This window comes from Eublepharis macularius, chromosome 8 (genome assembly GCF_028583425.1).
Source record: "Eublepharis macularius isolate TG4126 chromosome 8, MPM_Emac_v1.0, whole genome shotgun sequence".
In the NCBI taxonomy this organism is placed as follows: domain Eukaryota; kingdom Metazoa; phylum Chordata; class Lepidosauria; order Squamata; family Eublepharidae; genus Eublepharis; species Eublepharis macularius.
Genome location: NC_072797.1, coordinates 77,058,377 through 77,084,623, shown reverse-complemented (window position 1 = coordinate 77,084,623; position 26,247 = coordinate 77,058,377). Strand labels below are relative to the sequence as shown.

The 26,247-nt window shown below is 39.0% G+C and overlaps 1 protein-coding gene across 1 annotated transcript in view; it reads left to right on the top strand.

Moving 5' to 3' along the window:
* Positions 1-25,910, top strand: part of CEP120 (centrosomal protein 120) — a 43,830-nt gene extending 17,920 nt beyond the window's left edge. The window contains exons 10-20 of the mRNA XM_054987519.1: positions 674-823; positions 2,010-2,192; positions 4,076-4,172; positions 4,252-4,404; positions 6,041-6,130; positions 6,822-6,914; positions 7,488-7,649; positions 9,020-9,142; positions 12,019-12,117; positions 23,155-23,300; positions 23,929-25,910. Of these exons, the coding sequence (XP_054843494.1) occupies positions 674-823; positions 2,010-2,192; positions 4,076-4,172; positions 4,252-4,404; positions 6,041-6,130; positions 6,822-6,914; positions 7,488-7,649; positions 9,020-9,142; positions 12,019-12,117; positions 23,155-23,300; positions 23,929-24,184 (1,552 nt within the window). The 3' untranslated portion in view covers positions 24,185-25,910. The remainder of the gene's footprint in view (positions 1-673; positions 824-2,009; positions 2,193-4,075; positions 4,173-4,251; positions 4,405-6,040; positions 6,131-6,821; positions 6,915-7,487; positions 7,650-9,019; positions 9,143-12,018; positions 12,118-23,154; positions 23,301-23,928) is intronic.
* The last annotated feature ends 337 nt before the right edge of the window (positions 25,911-26,247 follow it).

Sequence of the window (26,247 nt, the reverse complement as noted above, 5' to 3'; positions counted from 1 at the left end):
TTGACACAGTAGACCATGCCATCCTGTTGAGGCATCTATAGACAAAGGTGGGCATCAAAGGATGTGCCTTGGAGATGGTTGTGAACTAGCCGATGCAATGACCGTCGAGAAATATCATTTCTTGGCCGTCTTAATTTTCACTTCATTGGTCCTCCAGTGGGCTCTGTAGCGTGCTGTATCTGCTTCCGTGTGGGTTTTTCACCAGCATCTTTCTAGACATCTTCCAACCCTCTAGGTCAGCGAGCTCCATGGTAAACCATGGGGCTGGCTTCCATCCCAGGGGCCGGAGGGGTCAACAAGGAGCAATGGTGTCTATAGCTTCAAGGAGCTTTGCATTCCATGTTCCTACAGCAACTTCCATGGAGCATGTGTCTGCAATGCTAAGATCCTCTAAGGCATCTTGGAATCTAGAAGGGTCCATGAGCCTTTGTGGGTGAATCATTTTAACTGGACCCCCCTCATTTTGTGGGCCTTGTTGCTTGATACTGGTTGCCTTGTTGGTAAATCCTGCCCACATATCTACCAGCACCCATCTGCACTTGAATAGTAAATTCACCACACATTTTGCACCTCAGTATATCATTAATATGGTTATCTTGGAAGTCTTTTAATTAAAGGATTCTAAAGTCACGAATTACTAGAATTCAACTTGGATTTTCTCCCTCTCCAATAGGTACTCATATCCATTTTTTGGCAGTGCTGCACCTATTATGACAAACCCTCCAGTAGAAGTGAGAAAAAACATGGAAGTTTTTCTTCCTCAGTCCTACTGTGCATTTGATTTTGCAACTTTACCCCATCAGCTTCAGGATACTTTCTTCAGGTAGCATCTTTACTAAGTCTGTTGTTTCAATAGTAGAAATGTATTTATTTTTTTATGTACCCATGACTAAAACAATATTGCCAGTACTGAAAAGTTTTGAAGCTACAAGCTAAGTATCTGTTGTGGAAAGACCATGTTGTTCAGATAGTGGATTTCATGTCAGTTATTTTGTTTGTTTCATTCTGTTAATGAGATTTACTTTAATCAGTAAATCATTTACAATAATCCAGGTGGCTTTTTTGTGCATTACATTTTCTGGGAATTATCCTTCCCTCTGCATAGCTGCATACAGACTCTCTGGTAATCACAACATGTGTCAGGTCCTCATTGTTCTGGAGGAGTAATCTATTCTCAGAAATTTCCGTTGTTCTCAGAAGTATCATATTGAGAAAGGAAACACACTGGAGAATGTTCTTTAATTTTAACATTAACTCTGAATCAAGAAGAGATTCAGAGAAACAGGAAGGCCTTGAGATCACTACATAATTCAAACGTATCTTTTATGAGGACTAAGTTTACTATGAAAATTATTAAAACAATTTATGGAACAGAATCTAGAACTTAAAACTTAAAAGCTTACTGGTGGTGGCTAAACACTGATAGCATCACAGTCAAACCAGAAAAATATCCCAAATATAGATCAATGGTACGTTAAAGTCTGGGATCAGTTCATATTAGAAAAATTATCAGTCATACGTAAAAATGAAAATCTCTGTTTCAAATCATCTTTCTTTGAAAAATGGTGGCCCTTTGAATTTATTGCTAGCAAAGCTTTGTCTCCTCCAAATGAATTGTATCAGACAGTTCTTGACAGTTAATCACTCCATCTGTTAGCATATATAGTTAAAACTGTTCAAACTGTATTTTATCTTTGTTGTTGTTACTTCATGATGTTAATGTTATTGTTCAACTTGTTATTTCTTCTTCTGTAGTTATAGCTATTTGTTTCTCAATAAATAATTTTAAAAAACTGATTACATTTTTAATACTCACTGGCTTATTTACCCTAAAAATAAAAAATTATCTTTGCGCTTATAAACTTCTTTTTTACTTCATTTTGCCTGTTTTCTTTGTATGTTAGAATAGCATACACGTTTTTAATGTATGTTCAGGAAAGCTGGAAGAATGTCTTTCTGTAAGAACTAAGTGTAGCTTTCCATGTATTTTTTTTCTTTATGGTGTTTAGGTTACCACTGCTGGTCGAGCTATGGCACAAAGATAAAATGGCCAAAGACTTGCTTCTGGGAGTTGCCAGGCTCCAGCTTTCCAATGTTTTGACGATGGAAAAAACCCGTTTTCTGGGTACTAATGGAGAGCAGTGCTGGCGGCAGATCTTCAGTGAAACAATCCCTGTTACTGCAGCACAAGGGTATGGCCTGTTTTGAAAAATGGAGTTTTCAGTTTCAATACTATGTGTATTAATAGATCATATGGAGGATTTTGCATGTTTTTTAGCAATACATGTCTGCCAGAAAGTGTAGTGCTTGAATATGTAAATGCTGGCCTCACTTTCGGCAGGAAGAACATACTGGAAGAGCAGTGCAAGACACCTATATCCTCTCGCATTACTGCAGAGTGACATTTAAAAGGCACTCAGATGAAAATATGTATTTGGTGTTCATTCACATTAATTTTATATTTTTGTGTGTGTACACAGTAGTTTTAAAAATGGTTTGCGTGCTCAGTCTTCCAAATCTTGTCAGTTACCTTGGTTAAACTTTGTATAGATTTCTAGGGTTGTTTGGCTATAATTGAGCTTTCAAAATGTCTAACCCCAAATCTATTATTCCGATATGTTCAACAAACAGGGATGAGGATTGTATGACAACCTAATAACCACTAGATGGCAGTGGTCCAAACCTGATTGGCTTTGGCATTTCATGTCCAACCTAACTTGCTAATAAAGAAAAGTGACTGTAGTACTTACTATGTGCTAAAATTGGTTGTTTCAGAGGTCAGATATTTGTACTACTTATAACTAAAAAACTGTTATTTGATGTTTCTGATGTTTGCATCGTGAGTTATTTAATTTAGACATGGGAGAAAAGGAAGCTCAAGAAATTAGACTTCTTGTACTCCAGCATGTTTCTAACCTTTTTATTCCTTGTTGTTTTCTGATGCTAACAGTGCATTGGGTCATTTAAATGTGACACTTAAAAGAGAAAAAAAATCCTGTGATGCACACCTAATGTCTCGTTTAAATTGTGTCACTTTTAGTGCAAAGTGGCTATGCAGACAACATTAAAATAGCAGTGCAACAGCTGTTCAGGCTGCAGATTTCTGGTGTGGTAATACTCAACTTATTACATCTTATGGGCCATGCAAATAAGTTCTGTCCTGTGTTACATTCAAATCAGACCATAGCTTCAGTAGACACTAAAACATTTATCCTGTAAACAGTAATGGCTCTCTCTGTCTGCAGCCTCTGTCTGCACTTGCCAAGTTGCAGATGTACACAGTTAAAGGATACAGTGGTTAAAACCTGCATGCTCTGCGGATATCCATAAACATAAGGACTGAATCAAAACTTGTCCACACAGTTCTCTGCACAGAACGGCCAGGTCCATAGCACAAGTTATTGGAAAGAACAGGGAGATGAAAATTGGGCAGGACAGAGGCCTAGCTGGCAGACAGTCACTGCAAATAGCAGTGACTGTCACCAGATGTATTGGGAAAGAAGCATAGAAGCCTAAGGAGAAATGCCCACTCCAAACTCAAAAAGAGGCAGTAAATCGTGCCCATTATCTGTTGCCAAGTTCTTTATATTTTATTATTACATGTTTGGCATTCTGAGATCTTTGGTGGGCTAAAGTGGTCAAGCTCTCAGAAATTTCGTTGGAAAAATGTGACACCTTTGAGATACAAAGCAATCAAAAGGCGAGCAGGGTTTAGTAATCTTAATAGGATCTGCTGCTTTCTGAACAGCACCACAACCCAAACCATTCAGCTTTGCTTTTCTGCTTTCAGAGCGTAAGAATATGAGGTAGGAATATATTTTATAACCCAATAATCATTTTCCCCACTAATGTGTATTTTGTACTGGAGGAAACTACTCCTGAGAGCAAAAAAGTACTGCTTGATGTTGACATTTTGGGAATATGTGGCTTCACAGTAAATAGCAAACATATCTCCAGAGTATTAAATACTTGCTACATTTTTACAAGAAAATTTTGTCACAGTTTATTTGTTGTAAAGTAAAGATGTCTGTTTTGGGTGGAAAGGGCAATGAAATGTTTTGGGTGTCTCTTGTAGGCCAAGCAATAAAATAGCAGATCTTTCATATACTGTGACTGTAGAAGACTATGGACTTGTGAAGATGCATGAGGTTCTGGTGTCAGATTCATCCAGGGTAAGTGAAATATGTCCTTTCATGGTTCAAAGAAATACAGCTTTCAAGGAAGTCTTCTCTAAAACTATTTCATCCTCAGTGTTTAGGTGCTGATGAGCCGCCACTGGTACCTCCTTCTCAGCCAGGTAATGCTCCAGAAGTCCAGCCAGAACCACGGGAAACTCTAGAATATAAAGCAGCACTTGAACTGGAAATGTGGAAGGAAATGCAGGAAGATCTTTTTGAGAACCAGGTTACTGTATACTTTTTGTCAGTGTTAAATTGCCAGTCTAACTCAGTATGTTCCCAGGGGTATATGATCACTTTTTACAGTTGTGCTGTTTGTTTATTTAAGACATTTGTATGTTACCTTTCCACCCCTATCTTTTAGCTGAATAAAGGAGTAGGGTTAAGATTTTTTAAAATAAGGTATCAGTTCTTTAACTGTAAATTTGTATATTTGATAAGCCCATCCTATCACGTTACCTTTCAAAATGTTGCTATCAGATGTTAAGCATGCAAGGCTGTGCCATTGTAAATGATTCCACGATTGTCAAAATAAGATCTCTTTTAGGTATATCTCATAAACAAATTATCTGGTCATGGCTAGTCTCTGACACGTTACATTCTGTACAACAGCTTTACATGACAATATTACTTGATCTGCTCATGATGATCATTATATCATAACTTTATCATTATGCCCACATTCTTCTTTGTAGGAATAGACCACTATATGTTTTGAAGTATGTTGACAGCAGATGAAATAGATCTATTGGAATATATAAGAATATTTTGAAAATATTCTAAATATCCAAGAGGGATATTACCTATTGCAAGTTCTTAGGTTCAGAAGTCAGTTACTGCGATAAGTACTTTTGTGGTCTGCTGCCCATCCTCTAATCCTTGTAACATAGGCCAGTCATGAGGTACAGCTGTATACCATGATACTTTGGATTTTACAGGGCATCCCAGGGAAAGAGGCCTAACATCCATGTTTTGTATGCAAGTTGTAAGTAGTTTTTTCAGATCAAGTTATAGGAGTAGCCTTTGAATGTGACCCAAGAGGTATCCTGTCAGAAGATGTAAAGATAACCTGGAAATAGAAGATTCCTGTTACAGTGAACTTTTTTTTTGTCTGGTAATTTTTTTCTCTTATTTTTCATAATTTAGTTCAAGTGGAAACTTCTGTGTTTTTTCAACCTCTTTTTACAGTTTTCTACTTTCAACTTACTTACAAATTCCAAAGACTTAGGAGCACTTAAGTTTTCTTAAAAGAGGGAGGCATTTCAGCCAACTTCTTCCATCCCACTGCAATTCATTGAGCTCCCTGGAATTTTGTTCTTAGGGTTCAGTGAAGCCTTGGAAATAGTAAAACAGGGTCTGTAGTTGGTGAAAGTTCATTCCACCCGACTTAAGAGAACAACTACACTTAAGTTGTCACAGTATGGTTAGTTATAGGCTATGGAAGCAGTAAATACTAGCTTGTGCATTGTTACACAAACTGGCAGTATCTTCCTGAATGTTTTAAGAAATTTGTTCTTGTGGCATGACGTTCTACATTTTAGTGCTAATTGATGGCTTTGAATGGACTTGAGCTTTTTTTTTTAATGTAAAATTATTTGCTTCTTAACTTTTTAGCATTCACAGACAAATAATCTTCAGTTGTTCCAGGAAGTGCTTTTCAGTAATCATAATGAGAGTTCTTTAGGTATAAAGGCCAGTGTTTTAATCTGGAATCTATTTAGTGTATATGAAAATGCTATTTGGTAGTTTCTTGAGGAAAGACTTTCTCAGCAGGGTGTATAGTGATTCAGTCAGCATTCTGTTCCTCTTGGTTTTCAAAAGGGAAGTGTTTTTAATTGTGAGTCTGTTTTGTTTTTGTATAGTTGAAGAAGAAAGAGCTGGCTCACATGCGAGCTCTTGCAGAAGAGTGGAGAAAAAGGGATCGAGAAAGAGAAGCGCTGGTAAAGAAAAAAGTAAGATTTCTTTCCCCTTGCATTTTCACAGTTGTGGTATAGTCACCTAACATAGGATTTTGGCAATGGTGAGATAAGACATTTAGATTTACCTTACCAGAAGCAGACCTAGACATACCGTGTAACCTACACTATATGAGAATAGTCTAGGTAGCTAACATTAGAGAGAAACTGAAATTAGGTCTGTGGATTAAGTTATATTGGCCCATTTCAGTCCATTCTCAGACCTCAAAGAGCAGGACTTTCCCATTGCAGCCCAATGAGTCCCTTGAAATGTTTCTAAGGATCAGCAGACCTTCTGTAATAGCACAGGAAGCAGAGAAGGGAGTCTGTAGTGAGGCAGGGGATTCAGTGGAAACTGCCACCTTCTTTTCCAAAGATACGTGCTTTTCTTTGGAACTGCATGGTTGGATATATCCCGTTATTTTTCTTCCCAGTTGCTGTAGAAAGGCTACTGCCATTACACTTGGACCTGTTGAGCAGGACCTAACTAAGTACATCAAGTACTTGATTTTGCTGTATGCAAAAGTTGATGCGTAACAGTGGCTCCTTGAGTTTCTTACTGCTTTCAGAAATTCAGTCTCATTTGAAATCTGGCTTCCATTACAAGGAAAATTAATTTAAAATGGCAAACATTTTGATAGTTTATTTTCAAGAGAGTCTAAGAAAATAAATCAAACTCATATTTTAGGTTGCAGAGTATACAGTTTTGGAAGAACAGCTTCAGAAAACTTTGACTGATTTAGAGAAGCGTGAAAAGCAACTTATCAGTGCTGAAACTGAGGTAAATATGTGCCAAACAGAGTTGTCTTTATTGATATTTATTTAAAATGTCTATAGGAAAACCCATTTTTAAGCCAGAAAAACCATGTCAGTTCCTCTTAATCCAACATATGGAGTATAAGTTTTGCTTGCCTTTATGTATAGACTTTTTGTGCATAGTTCTGACTCCTTTTTTTTAAAAAAAAAAGTCTGTTGGCAGATTGGCATGGGTGAGAAGTCCTTGTTTTATGTGTGGAAGTTAAAAGATGAGGGTAAGAATACCACTGTACTTGCTGCAGAATATCTTCATACTAAAAGCTGCTAATGTCTAGCCATTTCAGGTCTCTGGCACCAAAATTAGTAGACAAATAACTGCTGCATAGCTAGGAGCTAGAGTTTCTTTCTTATCACTCCGTTAGCAGAATATATTTTACTAGTGGCTACCATTAACTTAAGAAACATTATAGTCCAGAAGATATATGCTGACATGTAAATGTGGCTCTGAGAGTAATAATCAGAGGGTCATTCTAAACAGGATAGCGCATATATTAATCTGGGCAGATTTGAAAGTGTTTGTTTTAAAAAATGTTTTAAGCTCCAAAGATTAAAGAAAGAACTCCAAGCAGAGCATGAACGAAATCTGCAGGAGCTTCAGGATACCATACGGCGAGTCAAAGAAGAGAGTGCTCATCAGGTTGAGTTGGAGAAGTCAAGGATCAAACAGCTGGAAGAGAACAGGATCCACCTGCAGCAACAAGTGAGTGAAATGTTCTTTTGCTGAGCTGGATAAAGATTGGCTTAATGCTGCTAATGGATATGCAGCTTTTAAAGAACAAATGTGTTAGTTGTAGATTTTCCAGGCTATATGGCCGTGGTCTTGGCATTGTAGTTCCTGACGTTTCGCCAGCAGCTGTGACTGGCATCTTCAGAGGTGTAGCACCGAAAGACAGATCTCTTCGTGTCAGTATATGAGTGTCAATGGCTTCGAAAACAAATGTGTTGTCGGAACAAAATTAAAATGAACCATTCTAAAAGCTGCCTGAGAAAGAAACCTGAAGACATTTCTATTTTTTTTTTTTAGTGTTGACCTTACTTAATGTACAATATATTTTCATAATGCTGCTTACAAGTTCATTAACATTTATGCTTGTAGGTTAGTTGGAAACCTTTGTAGTGAGAAATATGGGCTCATTCTTCAAAGCAGATATTATTAAGGCATTAAGTCTTGTACATTGTATAAATACAAATAATTTAAACAGGAACTTTACTTTGCCTTTGGGGGTTATGGCACCCTCATACAGTATTCCTCATAATCTTCTTGTAAAGAATTCTGCTGTATAATAGAATGGTAACATCACCTAATTATGTGCAAATTGAATACATATACTTAAAGCTAGTTCTGTTTTTGGTATTAACTTCAAGAAGATAAGAGCAGTGGATGTCTATATGCAGCATAGAATTGGTTGATTTAAGCTGCAGCCCATCCCATCCTGTCATCTCTGTGATGGATTTTAGAATGCTACATGCTTGAGGCCTATGGGGAATCGTATGTATATATGTAGATGATTTGGAACTTTCACTTCCCAGTCTAAATTGCTGCCTATAGGACACTATAAACTCTTTAAGTATTGAGTTGGCCAATTTTCCCACCTTCTCTTGATTTTGTTTTCCCTTGAACTGACTTCAGATGTTCTCTGTGTTCTGTGGGCAAGAACGATCCTTATTTTTCATCAGACCATTTGTAGTGGGAATGTAAAAGTACTTTTAATTTACAAGCCAGTATTCTTCATGCATATGGTTTCTGCATCCAAGGATGCAGAAACTCTGAAAGGGTCTTCATGATACGCATTCAGCATAAAGTGTTTTTGGAGAACACAAGCTAGAGGCCCACAAGGAATTGTTGGACAGGTGAAGTAAGTGATTTGGAAGTTTCTTATATATGTTTCCATTTTTTTTAATATTAAAGAACAAAACTTCTTAAGCTGTCATCTTCTTGCAACAATTGTAATAAAGGTTTCACTGTGTCTTCCACTGGATTGCAAAATGTCCCTCCCCAGTCATTTGGTATATTGTCATCCAAATGTCAGCTCATTCAAGTGCTCTATTTTTTTTTAAAAAAAAAAACAGATATATGAAGCAGAAAACAAGTATAAGAGTCTGGAAAAAGAGTTTCAACAATACAAGGAGCAGCAGAGCAGCAAACCAGAAATCCGGTTGCAATCAGAGATAAATATTCTGACTTTAGAGAAGGTATGCTTGTGGACTTCTACAAATCTTTCACATCCATTCTTAAGACTTAGAATATATAAGAACACTTTATAACATCGTAAAAATATATAGCCTCATTTTCAAAAGACCAAAAATAAACTTCATACTTAACCCTAGCCACAAAATACTGCCATAAATGTAAACAAAAAAAAATTCTTGGAAGAAACTGTGGCTTTGAAGATGTTGCCAGGGGTGAGAGGTTTCAGCTGTGCAACACCCTCTAAAATCTGTTTCAGTGTGCTTTTGCAGTTCATCTGTATCAATACTTTTCCAAACTATTACAGACTGCTTATGTGGGATACACTTAAAATCAGTTTGGGATCAGTGACTTGTGTGTCTTGCTGCAGCAGCAGCAACCTTTATTGGCATTACAAGTTTGGGATCATAAATAAATGATTAGCCATTTTCTTCTTGTTGTTATCAAGATAGGCCTGAGTAGGCATTATTTTTACACAAACTAGGAACCTTTCAACCATGCATATCAAGAGAATACAATCCCCTCTGTGTTGTGTGAATTGGAAAATGTGTTATTTTTCCATGCATGTTCTGGCTCGTGTATGGAGACAGTACATGCATATGAAAATCCACGTGTTTCCCAAATTCACACAATATATCCAATGGGTGCATTGCAGAGACCCCAGGCCCCCAGTTTGCATGAACGCTGCATCTGTATGGGCCTTGTGCATAGAGAATATAAGTAATGGACAGTGATTACAGTTAGCAAAGTGTCCCTTAATACACTCTTAGGTGTACATGGACTCAAAATGTATTTTTTGTATCCACATATTTTGTCTTTATTTAGAATTTGTTGTTGTTGGTAGCTTGGGGTTGGTTTTTAAAAGGATGCTTATTTTTAATGGGTAATTACATAAGATACCTATTTGTTTTCATTATTCCAAATAATTCACATTTAGATGTGGATGGGTAACCACCATGTGAAAAAGCTTGATTTCTCTTGGGGGTTTCATGGCAATTGATTCTACTCCTTTTGGGTGGGCTTGGGAATAGTTATGAAAGATCAGTTGTAAAAGAATACTTAGTTCAGAGAATATCAAATTCCCAGACAATCACGTGGGCTGAAATCTCATTTTCTTTCCCTTGAGCCAATTCCTACAAATTAGCTCTGTTAGGGTTGGGATGCCACTCAGTTTGGATGGACAAATATTGTAAAATATTCCCTGAACCCCCTGAGGGACCGTCTCTCCCTGTATATTCCCCAGAGGACCCTCTGATCAGGAGAAAAGAAATTGTTATCAGTCCCTGGCTCCAAGGAGGCCCGCCTGGCCTCAACTAGAGCCAGAGCTTTCTCAGTCCTGGCTCCTACCTGGTGGAATGCTCTGTCTACCGAGATCAGGGCCCGGCAGGATCTACTATCTTTCCACCGGGCCTGTAAGACAGAGTTGTTCCGCCAGGCTTATGGCTGAGGCTGGGCCTCCGCTGGCTGGAGGATACAACATCTACTCCCCTCCCTATGAGAGCTGCCCACCACTGTTCTTAAGTTGCTGCTATGTTCAACTGCTCTGTTACACTATTTGTAATTAACAGTATTGCCGCCATCAAGAAAAAGAGTGCTGCTATTTTTTTATATTTTTGTACAATGCTTTTAAATGTTTTAATGCTGTTATCCGCCCTGAGCCTGCTTGCGGGGAGGGCGGAATATAAATACGATAAAATAAAATAATAAATAAATAAATGCCCTTCTGAGGAGGCTACCTATGTCATTTTTATTGCATTGTGGTGTTGTATGATAGCAATAGCAGGGTATCTTATGTCCTCAGCTTCAGGATAGATGTAGCAACACACATGTCATTGGTTAGTTAATGTATATGCCAACTTTCTTCCTCATTTAAGGTACCAAGGCCCCTACCAATACAAAATCCGTAAAACACTGATGATAAACATTAAACTATTATATAAATCACATCACATCAGGGAAACAACAACAGCTGTCACTTCTGTTAAGTCTTTCAAAGGCCTTCCAGAATGAAAATATCTTCTTCTTCAGAATGCTTGCAAGCAGTTCTACTATGATGGCAGTTGAAAAGGCCAATGAATCCCCACCCGTCTAACCTCTCATAATGCAGGTTCCTTCAGGAAGATGTGTTGATCTCAATGGCCAGTGGATCTTTCACTTTCTCTAGAAGGTGCTACCTCTTCTTGAGTTGCTCTCCTGATCATTGCCGCCTTCAAATGCCCAACTCCGCGTCAGACTAATAGGATAGGAATCACTTCAGTTGTGACTTACATATGTCCCAATGCCAGATCCAACAGGTCTCTGAAATCCACAGCAGTGTAATTTATTTTTTATAGCAGATACAGCAGCTGTGCTAATGGTGGAATTTTCAAGTCCCACTGAGAGGGTCAATCAGTGGTGTTAAGGATGCATCTTTTTTTTTTTTTTTTTTTTTTTACAAAGTGATGACTCGGTGACCTTTGAACCTGAAGACTTAAGATACAATCTCTTCAAATTAAAAGAGAGTCATTAGTTACAAATTCAAGGATAAAACATGCCAAGACCTAATATCATCAATTAAATTGGAATATGAACAGCTAAATAGTTATTACAGAAAATAGAATGTTATCTTTTACTCTTTTTGAAGATGTTTAAAAGCTGTTTATGCAAACTGTCTTGGAGTACAGAGTAATCTAGATTTGCTTTGTTAGACAATAAAAATAGGGCTATTGCTTAAACAAGGATATATCTGTGCGCCACAATATTTACATCAAATTGCATAACAGCTTAAGATGTTATGTGTTATACTAAACAATTTTCCTAATCTGATCTCTGTATACATAATTGAGCAAATATTGTTAACCACTGCCACAGTGTTTGTTGAGATTATTTGATTCTTTAATAGGGGGATCTTGAAAGGAAATTGGAGTCAGCCACAAAGTCAAAACTGCACTACAAGCAACAATGGGCTCGAGCTTTGAAAGAACTAGCAAGACTGAAACAGGTATTTTATTGCGATTAAATACATTATCAGAGTGGTAGCTCTTAGAGAGAAGTAAGGAGTGTGGGGCTGTTCAAATCCAACAAGCATTCTTGTAACAGGCCTTTTCAATAATACTACATGCAAGGTGGCAACCTTGATTACTTCTGACTCTTAGTTTTAGGAACAGTGAATCAACTGGCCCTCCTCTTTGCCGTTTTATTCTGTGTTCATATACCCTTGGTGTCTAACTATACATTACGGCAGCCACAGGATCAACCTGTAGCCAATGCCATTTTCCAGAAGCATTTGGCCATTTAAAAAATTCCACAAGGACATAATTCTTATCAGGCCTGTGGCACAGAAGCAGGTGATCTTGTTTCCCCTGCTCATTTTCGAGTGCTGAAACATCCCCCCCCCTCACTCCCAGCTGTTTTTGTACCTAAAAGATGCAGGGGGAACAAGGTGACATGGTCCCCCTGCACCATGGGCATGATCAGGGTCAGAGCCTTGCAGCATCTTTTTAAATGGTCTAATTCGTCTGTAAATTGACATTGGCGGCCATGAATCAAACCCAAAGCTGCTACACTGTGTAGTTTGAGTCTTACAGTAATCAGGCCTACTCAGTTCTTTCAGTGGGGATTACTCTCATGAGAGGGTTTTTAGGAATGCAGTGTAAGTTATGCTCTGTTAATGATTTTCAATTTAAGGTTGTACAGATGGGCAGTGTAGGGCAAGGTATCAGAAGTGACTTTAGAGGTAAGTTTTTGTTAATGGATTTTAAATTGTCACAGTACTCATTATTCAAATATAGCCATGGCTTCCATGAATGATATCAGATGTTACTTTAAATTTTGAAAGAATCCCAAGTAGTCTTGACAATGTGGAAATGTTGAGAGCAGTTGCTATCCTATATATGTAGCTAGCTTTCCATAATCTGGCTTTTTAAAGTAATGTTACTGGAAATTTTAGTGAAGCAATGTTCATGCTAGGTATTTTATAAAGATGCTCTCTCCACTGGGAAGAAAGAGAGGACTAGGCTTTCATAGTGGCATCTCTTACGAATTACAGAGATTGAACAGGATTCTGTGATTCTACACACTAGTAAAACTATACATTGGGAACATTATTTGACAAAGTTGGGTTATGTAGATAAAACTATGTACTGAAGTGTATTATAGACTGTCATATCCATCCTTTCAACAGAAATGTAATCCCACAGAGAGATGCTGACAAGGAGGGGAGGGTGGCTGGTTGATGCAAGATTTGAATCCAGATCTGTAGCATAGTAAAGCAACAGTTCCAAAGACTGCTGGTGACCGTGTCCTGATCATTACTGATTTCCCTAAAAACAATATGGGCTTGTGAAGATGTACCCTGATATTGCATATGGAGTAGGTTCTTGGATCATGAAATGAAGTTAGTTTTGTTTCAGCTCTTTGTCACTAGCTCCAATATACTTCCATGATCATCTATAGTAGAACTGTTTTATTTGGTTTGCTGTTTGGGGTAAAAACCAAATCAACGGCTCTCTTTATCAGTATTCTTAACCAAAATAACTTAATTGGCATGAAAAATTGTGATGCTTCGCAGTGTTTTCCCCTTTAAATTAAGATTGTCAGAACTTGCTTGAGGCTTTCTGGAAATACTTTAAATGCATGTATGTTATGGTTAAACTTACAGAACTGTTCTTAATTGTGTTTTGAATATAAAATTACGAATTTAGGAGCCTTTAGGAATGTTAAGTCTGCTTAAGTTCTGATGATTTGTGTTGTTTTTTGTTTAAGTTGGATTAATACCACGTTAATTTTACATTGATTCTGGTGAATAGCTGTGGGCTTGGAATTTGTGCCAAAAACATGTCACATCAGAGCTCTCTGGAGAACTATACAAAACATTTATGTTGTGAGAATCAGATGCAGAAAGCCATATCATGGATTGTTAATAAATGTTAATGATAAAACCCAGCTGGCAAGTCTTTGGAAAAGGCGATCAAATACTTTGTGGCCATTGCCAAAGAAGTGTTTAAACAGATTTCCATTAATCAAAAGTGAACAGTCTAGTCAAGCTGTGAATTCTAGAACCATGACAAGCATCCATGTATTTAGCATAATGCCCTTTTATTCTAGCCTGTTTAATTATTAACCCTCCATATTCCCCATGTTCAGAGCAGGTAAGAGCCTTTTTAACTTCAAAGATTAAATTACTATAAAAATAAAAATATGCAGCTACAAGTGTACATAATTTTAAAATAACATTGGAAACATGTTTATAAAGCAGCACCATTGTTTCAGGTAAGTCACTGCTGCTGATTTTAAAAATTTTGATGCCAAATATGTGATAAGAGAGAGCTGACCAAATTCTCAGGGAGCAAACAGATGGGCCCACTGTAAACCCATAGAAGGGGTGCAGTCACAGAGGCATTTTGGTTTCTTGGCATGTTTTATGAAATGGGATCACTTAATTCCCTAAGTTTAATGGCATGTGATCAGATAAGTTTTTTTAACAGCAGTAGATTGGAGCAAGGCAGAGTGTAGATAGCCAGAGGACAGGGGGAGAACTTAATGTTAGCACTCGCTTCCCTCTGGTCTAAGTTCTGGGACTTTTGCATGTTGTCCTGCACTGCCCTCATCCTAGAAGTGATGTACGTATTTATATTGCCTCCCTACCTCAGGCCTTACATTCTGCATTAGTCTAACAGAAAAGGCGAGTTGTGAAAGGTGAGGGGTTGACAAACAAGTCAATGGAATATGGTTAAGGTGAAGCTAGGCAAATTCAGTTTTCCAGGCTTTGCTGAAGAACTGCTTCTTAGGGAAGCCCTAAGATGGTGTAGGCTATGCCAACCAACCACATCTGTAGGAAAATTTAGCCTATATACTGCACTTTTCAAAGCTTATTTATATAACCATTAGTACAGTATTTTTTCATTCTCCTAATTTTCCAACTGTATAATGGCTTGGAAATTACATTATATATTTATATTTTATTTAAGTGTTTCTTATTCTTCATATTTGATTATTGCCATCCAAAAATGCAATAGTTCTCTCATCAGCAATCTCAAGCACATTCTCCCAGTTTTTAAAATAAGACTGAATGAAATATGTGTAACTATCTGAATGCATTTGAAATTATGCTTAAGTGTTTTTAATGTGTCAGTCTGCTTTTTGGCAACACTTAAGCTATTCTTAACAACATTGTTACACTGTAGTATAGGAATTATGTTCTGCACATAAAATGTGAAGCTGACCACTGTGGAATGTAAAGTCAGAGTTTTAGGTAGAGAATTACAGAAGTCAACACTGAGGTGAATATTGATTCCAGTATACCTCTTTATTTTGGTTGGAGTTCTTGGGAAGACTTGAACAGTGAGCAGTTGTTGTTACATTGGAGAACTGTAGTATATTTCTGATGCAGTTGTAACAAAAAGAATGTCGCAATCCAGCTTTGGTGATTACCAAGGGATCTGTCTGGAGTTTGAATGTTTTTGGAGAAACGCAAAAGTATGTACATTTGAGATAAGTGGTTATTGGAAAGTTCAAGTCTTACCATTTTTGTACTCCTTGTGGATTTGTTCACAGCAAAGACAGTGCATTTTAAACAAACACAGACTTTATTAGCTGACACGGGCTGTATCTTGTCCAGCCTTCTGCTTAGCCTCTCAAAGTAATTAATTTGATTAATTTATGAGTAATTTAGCCAAGGAGAGGATGTAAATCTTTGCTTAAAAAAACAGTTAAGAGTCCAAATCTTGGTTAAAAACTGTGTCTTGAAACCATCCAGACCCTCCTCCTGACTTGTCAGCTCTAGGTTATTTTCAGAAAACTGGAGTTGAGTTCCTTAGCTTCAGTTGTACAGTTTTTCCCACAGCCTTGCTTGGTATGCGCAAGTGGGAGAGTGAATAGTGGCTGCTATTTAGCCATTGTTTAGTCTAGGCTATGTATGTTTACATCTTCCCTCTGGATTTATAAGCTGCTATGACAAAATAAAGATCGTTCTCACTTGATTGAAGAGCCTCTTAGCTTTAGCACCTGGCATATGCAAGAATCTTTTTGTGCATTGAACTTAAATATTTAATTTTTCTTAGTGATTTACTAGTTGCTTATATTTTTGTTTGTTGTCAGATGACACAGGAGTCCAAATAAGAGTTAGTATCATGTTTATTTCTTGATTGGGATAGCATAAAAGATCTCCCTCTATGGTGATCTCTAAAAGAGTGTAAACTTTGCGATGAGGGATTGAAAAGTGTGGGGGAGGGAGGCGGCGTGTATGCCCTCCTATTTTGTCACCTACACTTAAAGTCATGATGTCTACTTAGTGTGCCACATTGCTGAAGTGCCCATTGATAGTAGACACTTGTTTCACATAATAGATATATAGAGGGAAGGCAAATACAGAGAAGTAATGGAAAATTTTAAAGTTGTTCAAGTGACACTCTGCTCTTGGGGAAGAAGTAGTGACCAGTCACGGTTATGGTAAATCCAGTGTAACATTTAACGTAAAGTTTTGGCATTAGAGATCTCTTGCTGGTGTTGTGCATTTGAGCACAGGAGAAAAGGCCCATCAGTACACATGTGTGCAGGTTTGACATAGGTTCCTTTGCTGTAGTTTTGTGATGTTGGGCTTTGTTGATTGAGCTTGCATGGTAGTGGGACTTGCACTGGGACAGGCCTTTAGCCAGGGGTTGCCTTTGCTTAAGGTTTCCCTTTGCCTGGAAAGCTTTGCAAATGTTTTCCCTATAGGAAACAATGGAGAGTGGCTCAGGGCAGCTTGTTCAGAGTCCCATAGAATTTGACCCTGGGTCCAGTTTTCCTGAAACTTGGGAGTAGGAGTAGGTTCTGTGCAAGTTCTGTGGATTTAGCTTGAAAAATGACTCCCCCCACCCCACCCCCAGCCCTCCCAGATAATTTTCCCTGTAGGAAATAATGGCCAGATTAATTTGGGATTTTCTAACCAGATTAGAGAATCTGATGTGGATTTCAGGTGTACAGAGTTTTGAAGGATTACATTTCAGCCAGTTTACATCGTTCTTGTTTATTTGTTTGCTTCAAATTCAGGATTCTCAAAAATACACTGTGCATATGTGTGTGTGCACACTGAAACACTGTCCTTGGATTGCTAATTGCATCACTGGTATCTTTCAGAACTTTGCTGCCAAGCTACTTCTTGGGTTGCTTCAGTTGTCAGGCCAGCCCTGAGTGAAAAACTATCATGGGCAATTGGGAAGATCCAAGATACCAGGGCAGGACATTTTTGAATAGGTTATGTGAAGCAGACAGGAACAGTTGTCAAGAGTTGCCTTCAAATGGTATGAGTTTCAGTAATTTTACAAAACAAAATTATCAATGGTTCTACATGTACATATGTGCTACCAAGTCAAAACCAACTTATGGGGCAACGCCAGCAAGGGGCTTTCAAGACAAGTGAGAAGCAGAGGTGGTTTGCCATTGCCTTCCTCTGCAGAGTCTTCCTTGGTGGTCCACCATCCAATTATCCAATGTGCTTTGCTTCCGAGATTGGAGGAGATCAGGCTGTACCTTGTTGCCTTCCCTCCCAATGGCTTCGACAAGATGGTATAAAATGGGCATATTTTTAAAAGCTCTGATAAAATAGCCTCTAGGTCAGCACCAAACATGGATAAAGAATCCTTTCCACCAGAAATCAGACTTTTACAAACAGCCCATTCCTTTTATAAACCTCTGATCTAATCATCATAAATCTTGTACTTCAGACGTAGTCTAGTTCTCATACTTTAATTCTATCAAACATGAAAAGAACTTCTATCATTAAAAGTCAGTTATTTGGCTGTATAATTTTGTTGTTCTAATAAGAATGTTAAAATGCCTTAGGTAACGCTAGATGGGTTTTACATTCCCTTTTGGTATGATTATGTAAGTTATTTTGGGCCTTATAAGGCTCTATAGCATAGCAGGCAATGCTGTCTGAGTAGCTATTTGAGTCTTAGATAAAACAAGCAAGTTTCTAGCTCGCATGATTTTGAAGAAATCTGAGAAGGGCCTAAATAATAGGTACAGAGTGTGACACTAGCAGATAAACTGTACCTTTGTTGTGGTTTAGGAAGGGGAAAGGTCGCAGGTTGGATTTGCTGTGTCAAGTGTTAACCCTTATACACCCCAGCTTTTATTATCTTTCCCAGGCTGTCCTCTCTACTTTATTTTTGGGAGAATGGGGAGTTCCATCTTTTCTCAGTGGGCTGTATCAGTCATAGCACTATCTGCTAGGCCTCTGTGCTGTGCTTTGGATCTAAGTCACGCCATGTTTATAAATACTAAAAGGATGAATGCAATATGGAATTGAATTATCTTTGGAGTGTTGTTGCTTCAGTATTGGCATGTTAGCTGAGTGATGCTGAAGAGGCTTATTTCATAACTCGAAGAGTCTGGTCATATATGAATTTTACAAAGTCATACCTTTTGTAGTTTATTTAAATTACAATTCAACAAACTAGAATACATTCATCTGTCTCAAAGATTTAGGAATATGAGGGCATACAAAGTTCCTAAGCTGTGGAGTTCACTTTTACTGGGAACTTGCCTGGAAGCAGTAAAAGATGTTTTATTCAGATTGGATTTTGGTAGTTGGGGGTGAGGAAAACTAGAGTAAATTGAGAGGTTTAATTATTTGTAATTATTATTCATACAAGCCTTTCAGATGAGATGAACCATCAAATAATGTTTGGATCTTATGGTGTTTAATATACGTAAGCCTCTACTATAACTGATCTTGTGGTAAGTACTCTAATGTCTGGAGAGAGATATACAGGGGTTTTTTAAAGCTATTAATAAATTATCTTCATGATTTTTTCCCAGATGTTATTGGCACTAGCAAGTTGTAACTTACAGAAAAAAAGAGGAAGTTGCAGCTTAGGGATTACTTTTATCCAGCTGCCTGTCCCCAAGAGGAACTACTCCCAGGAAACATCAATGAAGGCAGTATGAGTCTCCTGCCCCCATGGTCACATTGGCCTTACCCTGAAATGCAACATGACCAAGTGATTAGCTATCTTTTATATGTATGAAGAATGGCCTTTTATAAAATACTCATTTTCATTCAATGAGAACATAATTACCAATCAGAATTCTGAACCATCTCTGATTGATGACAGAAATAATTTAATGGCTTTTAAAAAGTAACTTTTAATTACCTTTAGACAGGGCTTTTTTTTCTGCCAGAACGCGGTGGAACAGCATTCCAGGACCTCTCAAAAGTAATCACGTGTCTGGTGCCCCAGCCCCCTGATCCATTTCCTCCCTGCGGGTAACCCAAGGTGCCTGGCTCTTTCACAGCAAGCTGAGCCTCAGCGGTGGCAAAACAAGAGCGGGCCCCACCCCCCAGCTTGCCAGGGAGGGGCTGCCTCTACTGCCACTTCCTTAAGCACTTTCCCCCAGCCAGAGATAGAAGCAGCAGGCATGGCCAGTCAGTGCAGGAGATTTCCTGTCCTGGGTGCGGAGACTAGGCGCTGGCACTTTCCCTTCCCGGTGCTATTCTTCTCCAGCCCTGCGCCCAGGCAACCCGAGCTCATGGGCTTGCTCAGGCTAGAGCACAACTGACATTGTGGATGCCATCCCCGCCCAGCCAGATGGCGAGTCCGCCTGTCCCTTCCTTGTTCCCTGCGCGCCCCACGGGTATCACCTGGAGGCATTTCTCCAGCCGCAGCTTGCCTCCCTTCCTTCCCGCTCACCTGCGTCACTCTTTGTGGGTCCCTCATGGCTGCGCTGAGCTTTCCATTGTGTGCAGTCTTGCCCTGGAGTCAAACAGGGCATTGCTGCGGGGCTTCGGCTGGAGTCTCCCTGCACAGCATTGTGCTTTTTCCGCTCTTGGGCGGTTCCAAAGGGAAGGAAACACCACCTCCCCCTCGCCCCAATAATCTAGCATGGGTGGAAGTAAAACCATTCCAAAGCAATTGTTTTTTTTTTTTTAAAGGAAACAGCTTTAGAGTTAATGTTGCTATCTGGAAATTCCTGGTGATATGGGGGGGAAGCCTGGAAAGGGTGGGGTTTGGGGAGGGGAGGGACTCCAGCAAGGTATCATGCCATAGAGTTAAGGTTGCCAGGTGGAAATTCCTGGAGATGTGGGTGGTGCGCCTGGAAAGGGTGGGGTTTGGGGAGGAGAGAGACTTCAGCAAGGTATAATGCCAAAGAGTTAAAGTTGCCAGCTCCATGGTTGGGAAATTGCTGGAGATTTGAGGGGTGGAGCATGGAGAGGACAGGATTTGGGAAAGGGAGGGACCACAGCAGAATATAATGCCATGGAGTCCACTCTCCAAAGCAGCCATTTTCTACAGGGGAACTGATCTCTATGGCCTGGAGATCAGTTGTAATTCCAGGGGATCTCCAGCCACCACCTGGAGGCTGACAACCCTATGAGGAGAGCCTACACTGTGTCCATGGGAGGCCACCTGCTGCGCCAACAGAGTAGCTGGTTTGCTAGGTGCCAATCTGGCCCTCCTGCAGCAGCTGCTGGCCAAGGAGTGCGCCAAGCTGATGGCAGTAGTGTGGGCAGCTGTGCTGGAGGGCTGCCAGGTAAGGGGCAGGGAGGCAAGCGGGCCCAAATTGCGGTAGTGCTCCCAGGGGCAGCCATGCCCAGCACGATGACATGACTTCCCAGAAGTGATGTCATCGCGCAGTCCCGGGAACATGCATGCGCTTCGCATGCACACATGTGGTGCCGAGGGCGCCATCTTATGCTGGAAGTTGCCCCAGGTGCTGGCAATCCACGCTGTGCCATTGAGTTTCACCACCTCTTTTCCCAGAAAAAAAGCCTTGCCTTTAGATATCCCTGGGCAGCGAAATTCAGAATGGTTTGCATTTTGGTAAATTTTTTAAAGACCTCATTCCATTACGTGGACAGCTTGGTAGTCAATTGAGTTAATACTTGCTTTTCTACCAAGTTAGAAGTGGAAAGATACAACTGCAATGCTGTCATCTTATAGTTAGCCAACAGGTTTTTGCCTTGTTGGAAGAACCAAAGATTCCTTGAAAATCATTCAGCAGGTTCAGTTTGAAAGAGATTTTAGGAACACTGTGTAACATCTGTGTATGGTCATGATGGATATGATGTTTGTGAGGAAAGCTTATGTGTGAAAGGAGATAAATTTTACTCTACTGGATAGAATGAAGTTATTTTTGACAGGTCAAATGAAAAATTTTGGGGTGCTCCTGGATCTGAAAAGCAGGTCAGTGTTGTTGCTTAGGAGTATTTTCCTTTCTGTGATTAGGAAATTTTCCTCCCTTCTAGACTCAACAGACTTAGACATGTAGATCCAGTCTTCTTTAATCCTTAGATGGGATGCCTTTGAAAGTTACTCAGAACTGCAATTAATGCAAAATACTGCAGCCTGTCTGTTCACTGGTACATGCTGCTCAAAACACACTTTGTCTATATGGAAACAACTTCATTGCCATCCTTTTAGTTTCTAGGCCAAAATCAAGTTGCTTTGAAGTCCATGATCCTCATATTTGAAAGACTCTTTCCTTGTGCAGACCCATGTCCTGTTTAGGTCCTCAAAACAGCTTTTTCTTGCTATGCCCACTGCCCTCTCACTTCACAGAGTATGAACTTCCACAGCCAGACTGTAGATTTTTCTTTTATAGCAGTGATCCTCTGGAAGGAGCTTCCAGACAAAATCTGGAAAGTTCCTTCTCTGTTACATTTTCAAATGCAGTGTAAGCTGTTCCTTCAGAGGGTGTTCAGTTGTTGATGTAATGCAGTCTGCAGAGTGGTAGAAATTGTCTCAGTAGGTGTCTGGTTTTCATTGCTATATTTTAATGTACTGGTATTTTTTAAGGATTGATTGTCAGGTTTCTCAGAGATCTAGGATATAGTTTTTAAAAACACACTATGCAATTAGCTTTCATTATATTCTGACTCCTTTAAATTAGGGGTGTACACCCAAAAAAGAATTGGGTTTCACGCTTTGGGTTTACCCAAAGCAGGAAAAAGCTTTGGAAAAACCCGAAATCCGAAGCAGCATGCTGCTTCAGATTCGGGTTTCTAAGTTGCTTCAGTATGCTCCGTAAAGATTTAGAGCATACTGAAGTGATGAGGGAGGGGGAGGCCCACCCCCACCTTAAAACTCCCACCCTTTAACCCCCACCCCACCCCACTTACCTGATCAGGAGGAAGACTGGAGGCAATGCCACGTTGGCCACCTGGCCAGCGGAGAAAATGTTCACAGCCACAGCCAGTGCAGCTGGCCAGCAGAGAGGGCCTTCCCTGTTGCTGTCGCCATGCAGCCGTGGCCGGCGCAGCAGCTGGCTGGCAGAGAGGGCTGCTGCCGCTGCCGGAGGCCAGCGGGAAGGCAGGAGGGCTACCTCCTCCAGCATGGTGCCAGGTAAGTGGGGGTGGGGGGTAAGGGTGGGGAATGGGTAATTTTAAAGGCCCCTGCTGCTTATGAAAGGGCCCTTTAAACCTAACCCCCAGGACCCCAAAGCTTCCTGAAGCATGCTGGCCTCGATTCGAAAATACCGAAGCTTTCTGAATCAGGCCCAATTTGGGTATTTTACCCGAATCGGATACCTGAAGCGCACACCCCTACTATAAATATATTCCAGCATATTATGATTTCAAATCACTTTTAAAAAAATTTCATTTTGTTTTTGGTTTGGTTTGTTGGTGGTCTCCCAGTTGTTTTTGTAGCCTTTTCAAGAGCCATTTGAGCTACTATCCCTTTATTTAATTTTAATTTTTTATTTTTATAATAGAGACTTCTAGTACTTGAACTTCTTTGAATGGGTTTCAGAGCTTCAGTCAGTCTGAATAACTTACTGGCTTGTCTATTTTTATCCTTAACTGGCACAAGTGCAGATATTTCTGTGCTATTTCAAACCTGAAAATATTCTTTGGTCATGTCTCAGGTTTCACTTGCCATGTATGTGCTCAGTCTGAGCTCTCTTTGTGTTGCTTGTAAATTACCTTCATGAGAATGCCATGGTATTTATCCTGCCATGGTATTTGTCCATCACGTATATAGTGGTGAAGATTTAGTCAGAAACTACATGCAGTAAAATGTAAAGCAAATGAAAATTACTGGTCTTTCCTTAGCGTGAGCAAGAGAATGCTATGGCCCGCCTTAAAAAGCAGCAGCAAGAGCTGGAGCATATGAGGCTTCGGTACCTGGCAGCAGAAGAAAAAGAACTGGGGAAGGTTCAACGACAAGAGCTGGAGGATATCAGAAATGAACTGAACAGGTATTGTACCATTTCTTGGATTTTTACTTCTACTGCTGAATAGGTGAGGGTTCAGCTAAGTCAAACTTAATTGGCTGTCAGTCCAGTAAAAGAACACAGCTTTCGGTCCCTTAGGTAATATTTGCCCATTTATAAAATGTAACAATCTTGTATTATAGGAAATCTATGCCAAAGGCCACCAGACCCAGTTTTTTATCTTGACTGTAGCTATATTGTAGCAAGCCTTCTTTCTCCCTCTTGTTCTAAGCAAACCTGTTTGCTGCATAAAAAGACACATTAATGGTACCTGTTCTCAGATCTCTAGTGAACACAATAATTTATATTTTAAATGGCTTGGTAGTTTCAGTACCTTTTGACCTTATCTTGTCTATGTGTTTTTTTAGACGGTTTAATTCTTGTTAAAAATCATTCATATATGTAGGCATTTGATCAAAGGCATTCTTGACTTCCACTAACAAAGTTATGCAATGAAGTAAGTACTAAAGCTCTTAATGTTGGATGATAGTGTCTGTGTCTACGATAGTACAGTTAAACTTTTTTCATTCAAATAATTTCAGTAGGAATTTGCTTTCAAAATAAGTTAGCTATGGATTAATCAACTGTCTGTGTTCATTTTTCTTCTTCTTAGATTAAAACAGCAAGAAGACAAAAAGCATTTTCCTGATTCCCAGGAGGTGTTTGGTTCACAGTTGCAAAATGCTCACACTCAGCAAGTAAATGAGAGTCTAGATGAATATCTTGCCCGCTTAATAGAAGAGAGGGATACGTTATTGAGGACAGGAGTGTATAACCACGAAGACCACATCGTGAGTGAACTTGATCGCCAAATCAGTGAGGTGCTTGTTAAAAGGAGCAGCAGCAAGGAGCAGAATATAAAGAACTGATTTTTTTTCTTTTTCTGCATAAGGAAGAATCTAAATTTTAATTAGGCATTCATCATGTCTTCTGAGGCCATGATTCTGAAGAACTTGCACATACGTCTTCTCGCAAAACTTTCTGCATATGTGTAGCACAATTCTACTGTTTTGGAGTTGTAAGAGAAGAGCATCAATGAAAATGTTTTAAAACATTTTATAATGTTTATATATAATTTATTTTTGTAGGTAGCTGAGTATATCTGCCTCTCCATGTTGCTTCAGGTTTTTTATTTGATAGTTTGTGTTTTAAACTCAATTTTATGTTTCTGTTTGATTACTTGTTTTATACCTATATATTTATCTGTTTGTCTAGATATTTATCGAAACATTTCAATAAAATTGCACTAGGAACAAAGGGCTCCAGTATCTTGGGACATTTTAAAGAAATTGAGCCTAAAGATGTTGCGCCTTGTCATCTTTGAAAAGATTTTTATCATATTTTTGAACGTTTAGAACAAGTGCCCATAATTTACAGATATATAAACCATATTTGTTACATTGACGCTCTTTTGCAGTTCATCTCTTCTCACCGAAAGTATAATCCTGGTTAGTGACAAGCACCAGACATTAGCTCTCTGTTCCGTTCAGTAATTTTAGTGGGAGGGAGGTGCAATACTGAAATGAATCATGGTAGAGCACAGTAAATAGCACAACAAAGAGTATTCTTTACAACTGATAATCATGCCTACCCCAATTCAGCATGAGAGTGGTACCCATGGAAGACAACTTCCACATGTAGACTCCTGTGCTCTGTTGAGAGGAGGATGTATAGTGATAGAGAACTCTGCTAACTGAGATTGAGCATATCTGGCAATTAGGATATGTGCATTGCTTCAAATATTGCATTGGGTACCATTTGCACAGTGTTCTGAATATGGTTACAATAGTCTTGCATGCAAATAATTGTATACAATGCATGAATCCAACTTGCACTGCAAAGCATGGATGAGAATGCTTATTCTCGTCCATTATCAGGCACCACTGTATGTGCTACCTGTGCAGTATTTACACAAGTGTATTGTGTAGCACAAATATACAAGGACCCACTAGTGAATTAGGTCCTATGATCTTGTATTGTGTCTATAATATTGTCAGTGAGCTTCTGGAAACATTCTGTTGGGATATGGGGGCTAGTATTCTTTCTACCTGTAGACGAATAAAACTCTTTCAGTCTCAGAACATCCATCTTCCTTAGTTTTACTATAATTAGAATGTGCTGTGTTAGGGCTACAACTTTGCCTATGTTAGCAAGATTGCTATCCTGTGATGTTAATGGTGCCAAAAAGTGATCCAGCTCAGTAGGCAGAAAATGTGAAGCAGCTATTTTAAGCTTGACATGCATTCCTATATTTGGTCCATCAGTATTACTGTGTGAAAGTGTCTTTCAAATATGCCTCTTTTCAACAAAAACAGTTTCTCTTCTACAGTTGATCTTTATAAGAGCTAGTTATCAGTGAGTGGGGAGAAGCAGGCTTCAGTGTTTCAGTGGTTTTTGATATAAAACTGAAATAAAAAACACAGCCATTAGCTCTATTATTAATCTTCCATGTTTATTCACTGTTTTATTCTACATTATAGACCATAGATTTTGTTTCAGTTGTGGATTACCTCTAAATATTGGGCTTAATGTTCCAATTTCTTGTTCAGCAGGGCTGCAATATAAATAACCAAATGCAGATCTTGATCATTTTAAAAGGCCAAAAATGATGGTGGACACATTAAGTATAATATTTGTTAATTAGCGGCATTAATTCTATTGCGAAGCATTATTTTAATATCAAGCCTTAGGATGTGTGTGTAGGAAACATTTTTATTCAATAACATTATCGAATATCCTGAAAGCATGGCATATTATAGCATAACATAACATAAAACAGTCTTTAAAATAATGACTGTTCTGATTGTTTTACAGAAATAATTGTAAATATCAATTATGGCTACTTACTGTGCAATCCTAGGCAGTGTTACTTTAACCTAAATCCCTCAGCTTTGATGGAGTAATCTCACAGGATTGCACAACTAGTGTACTT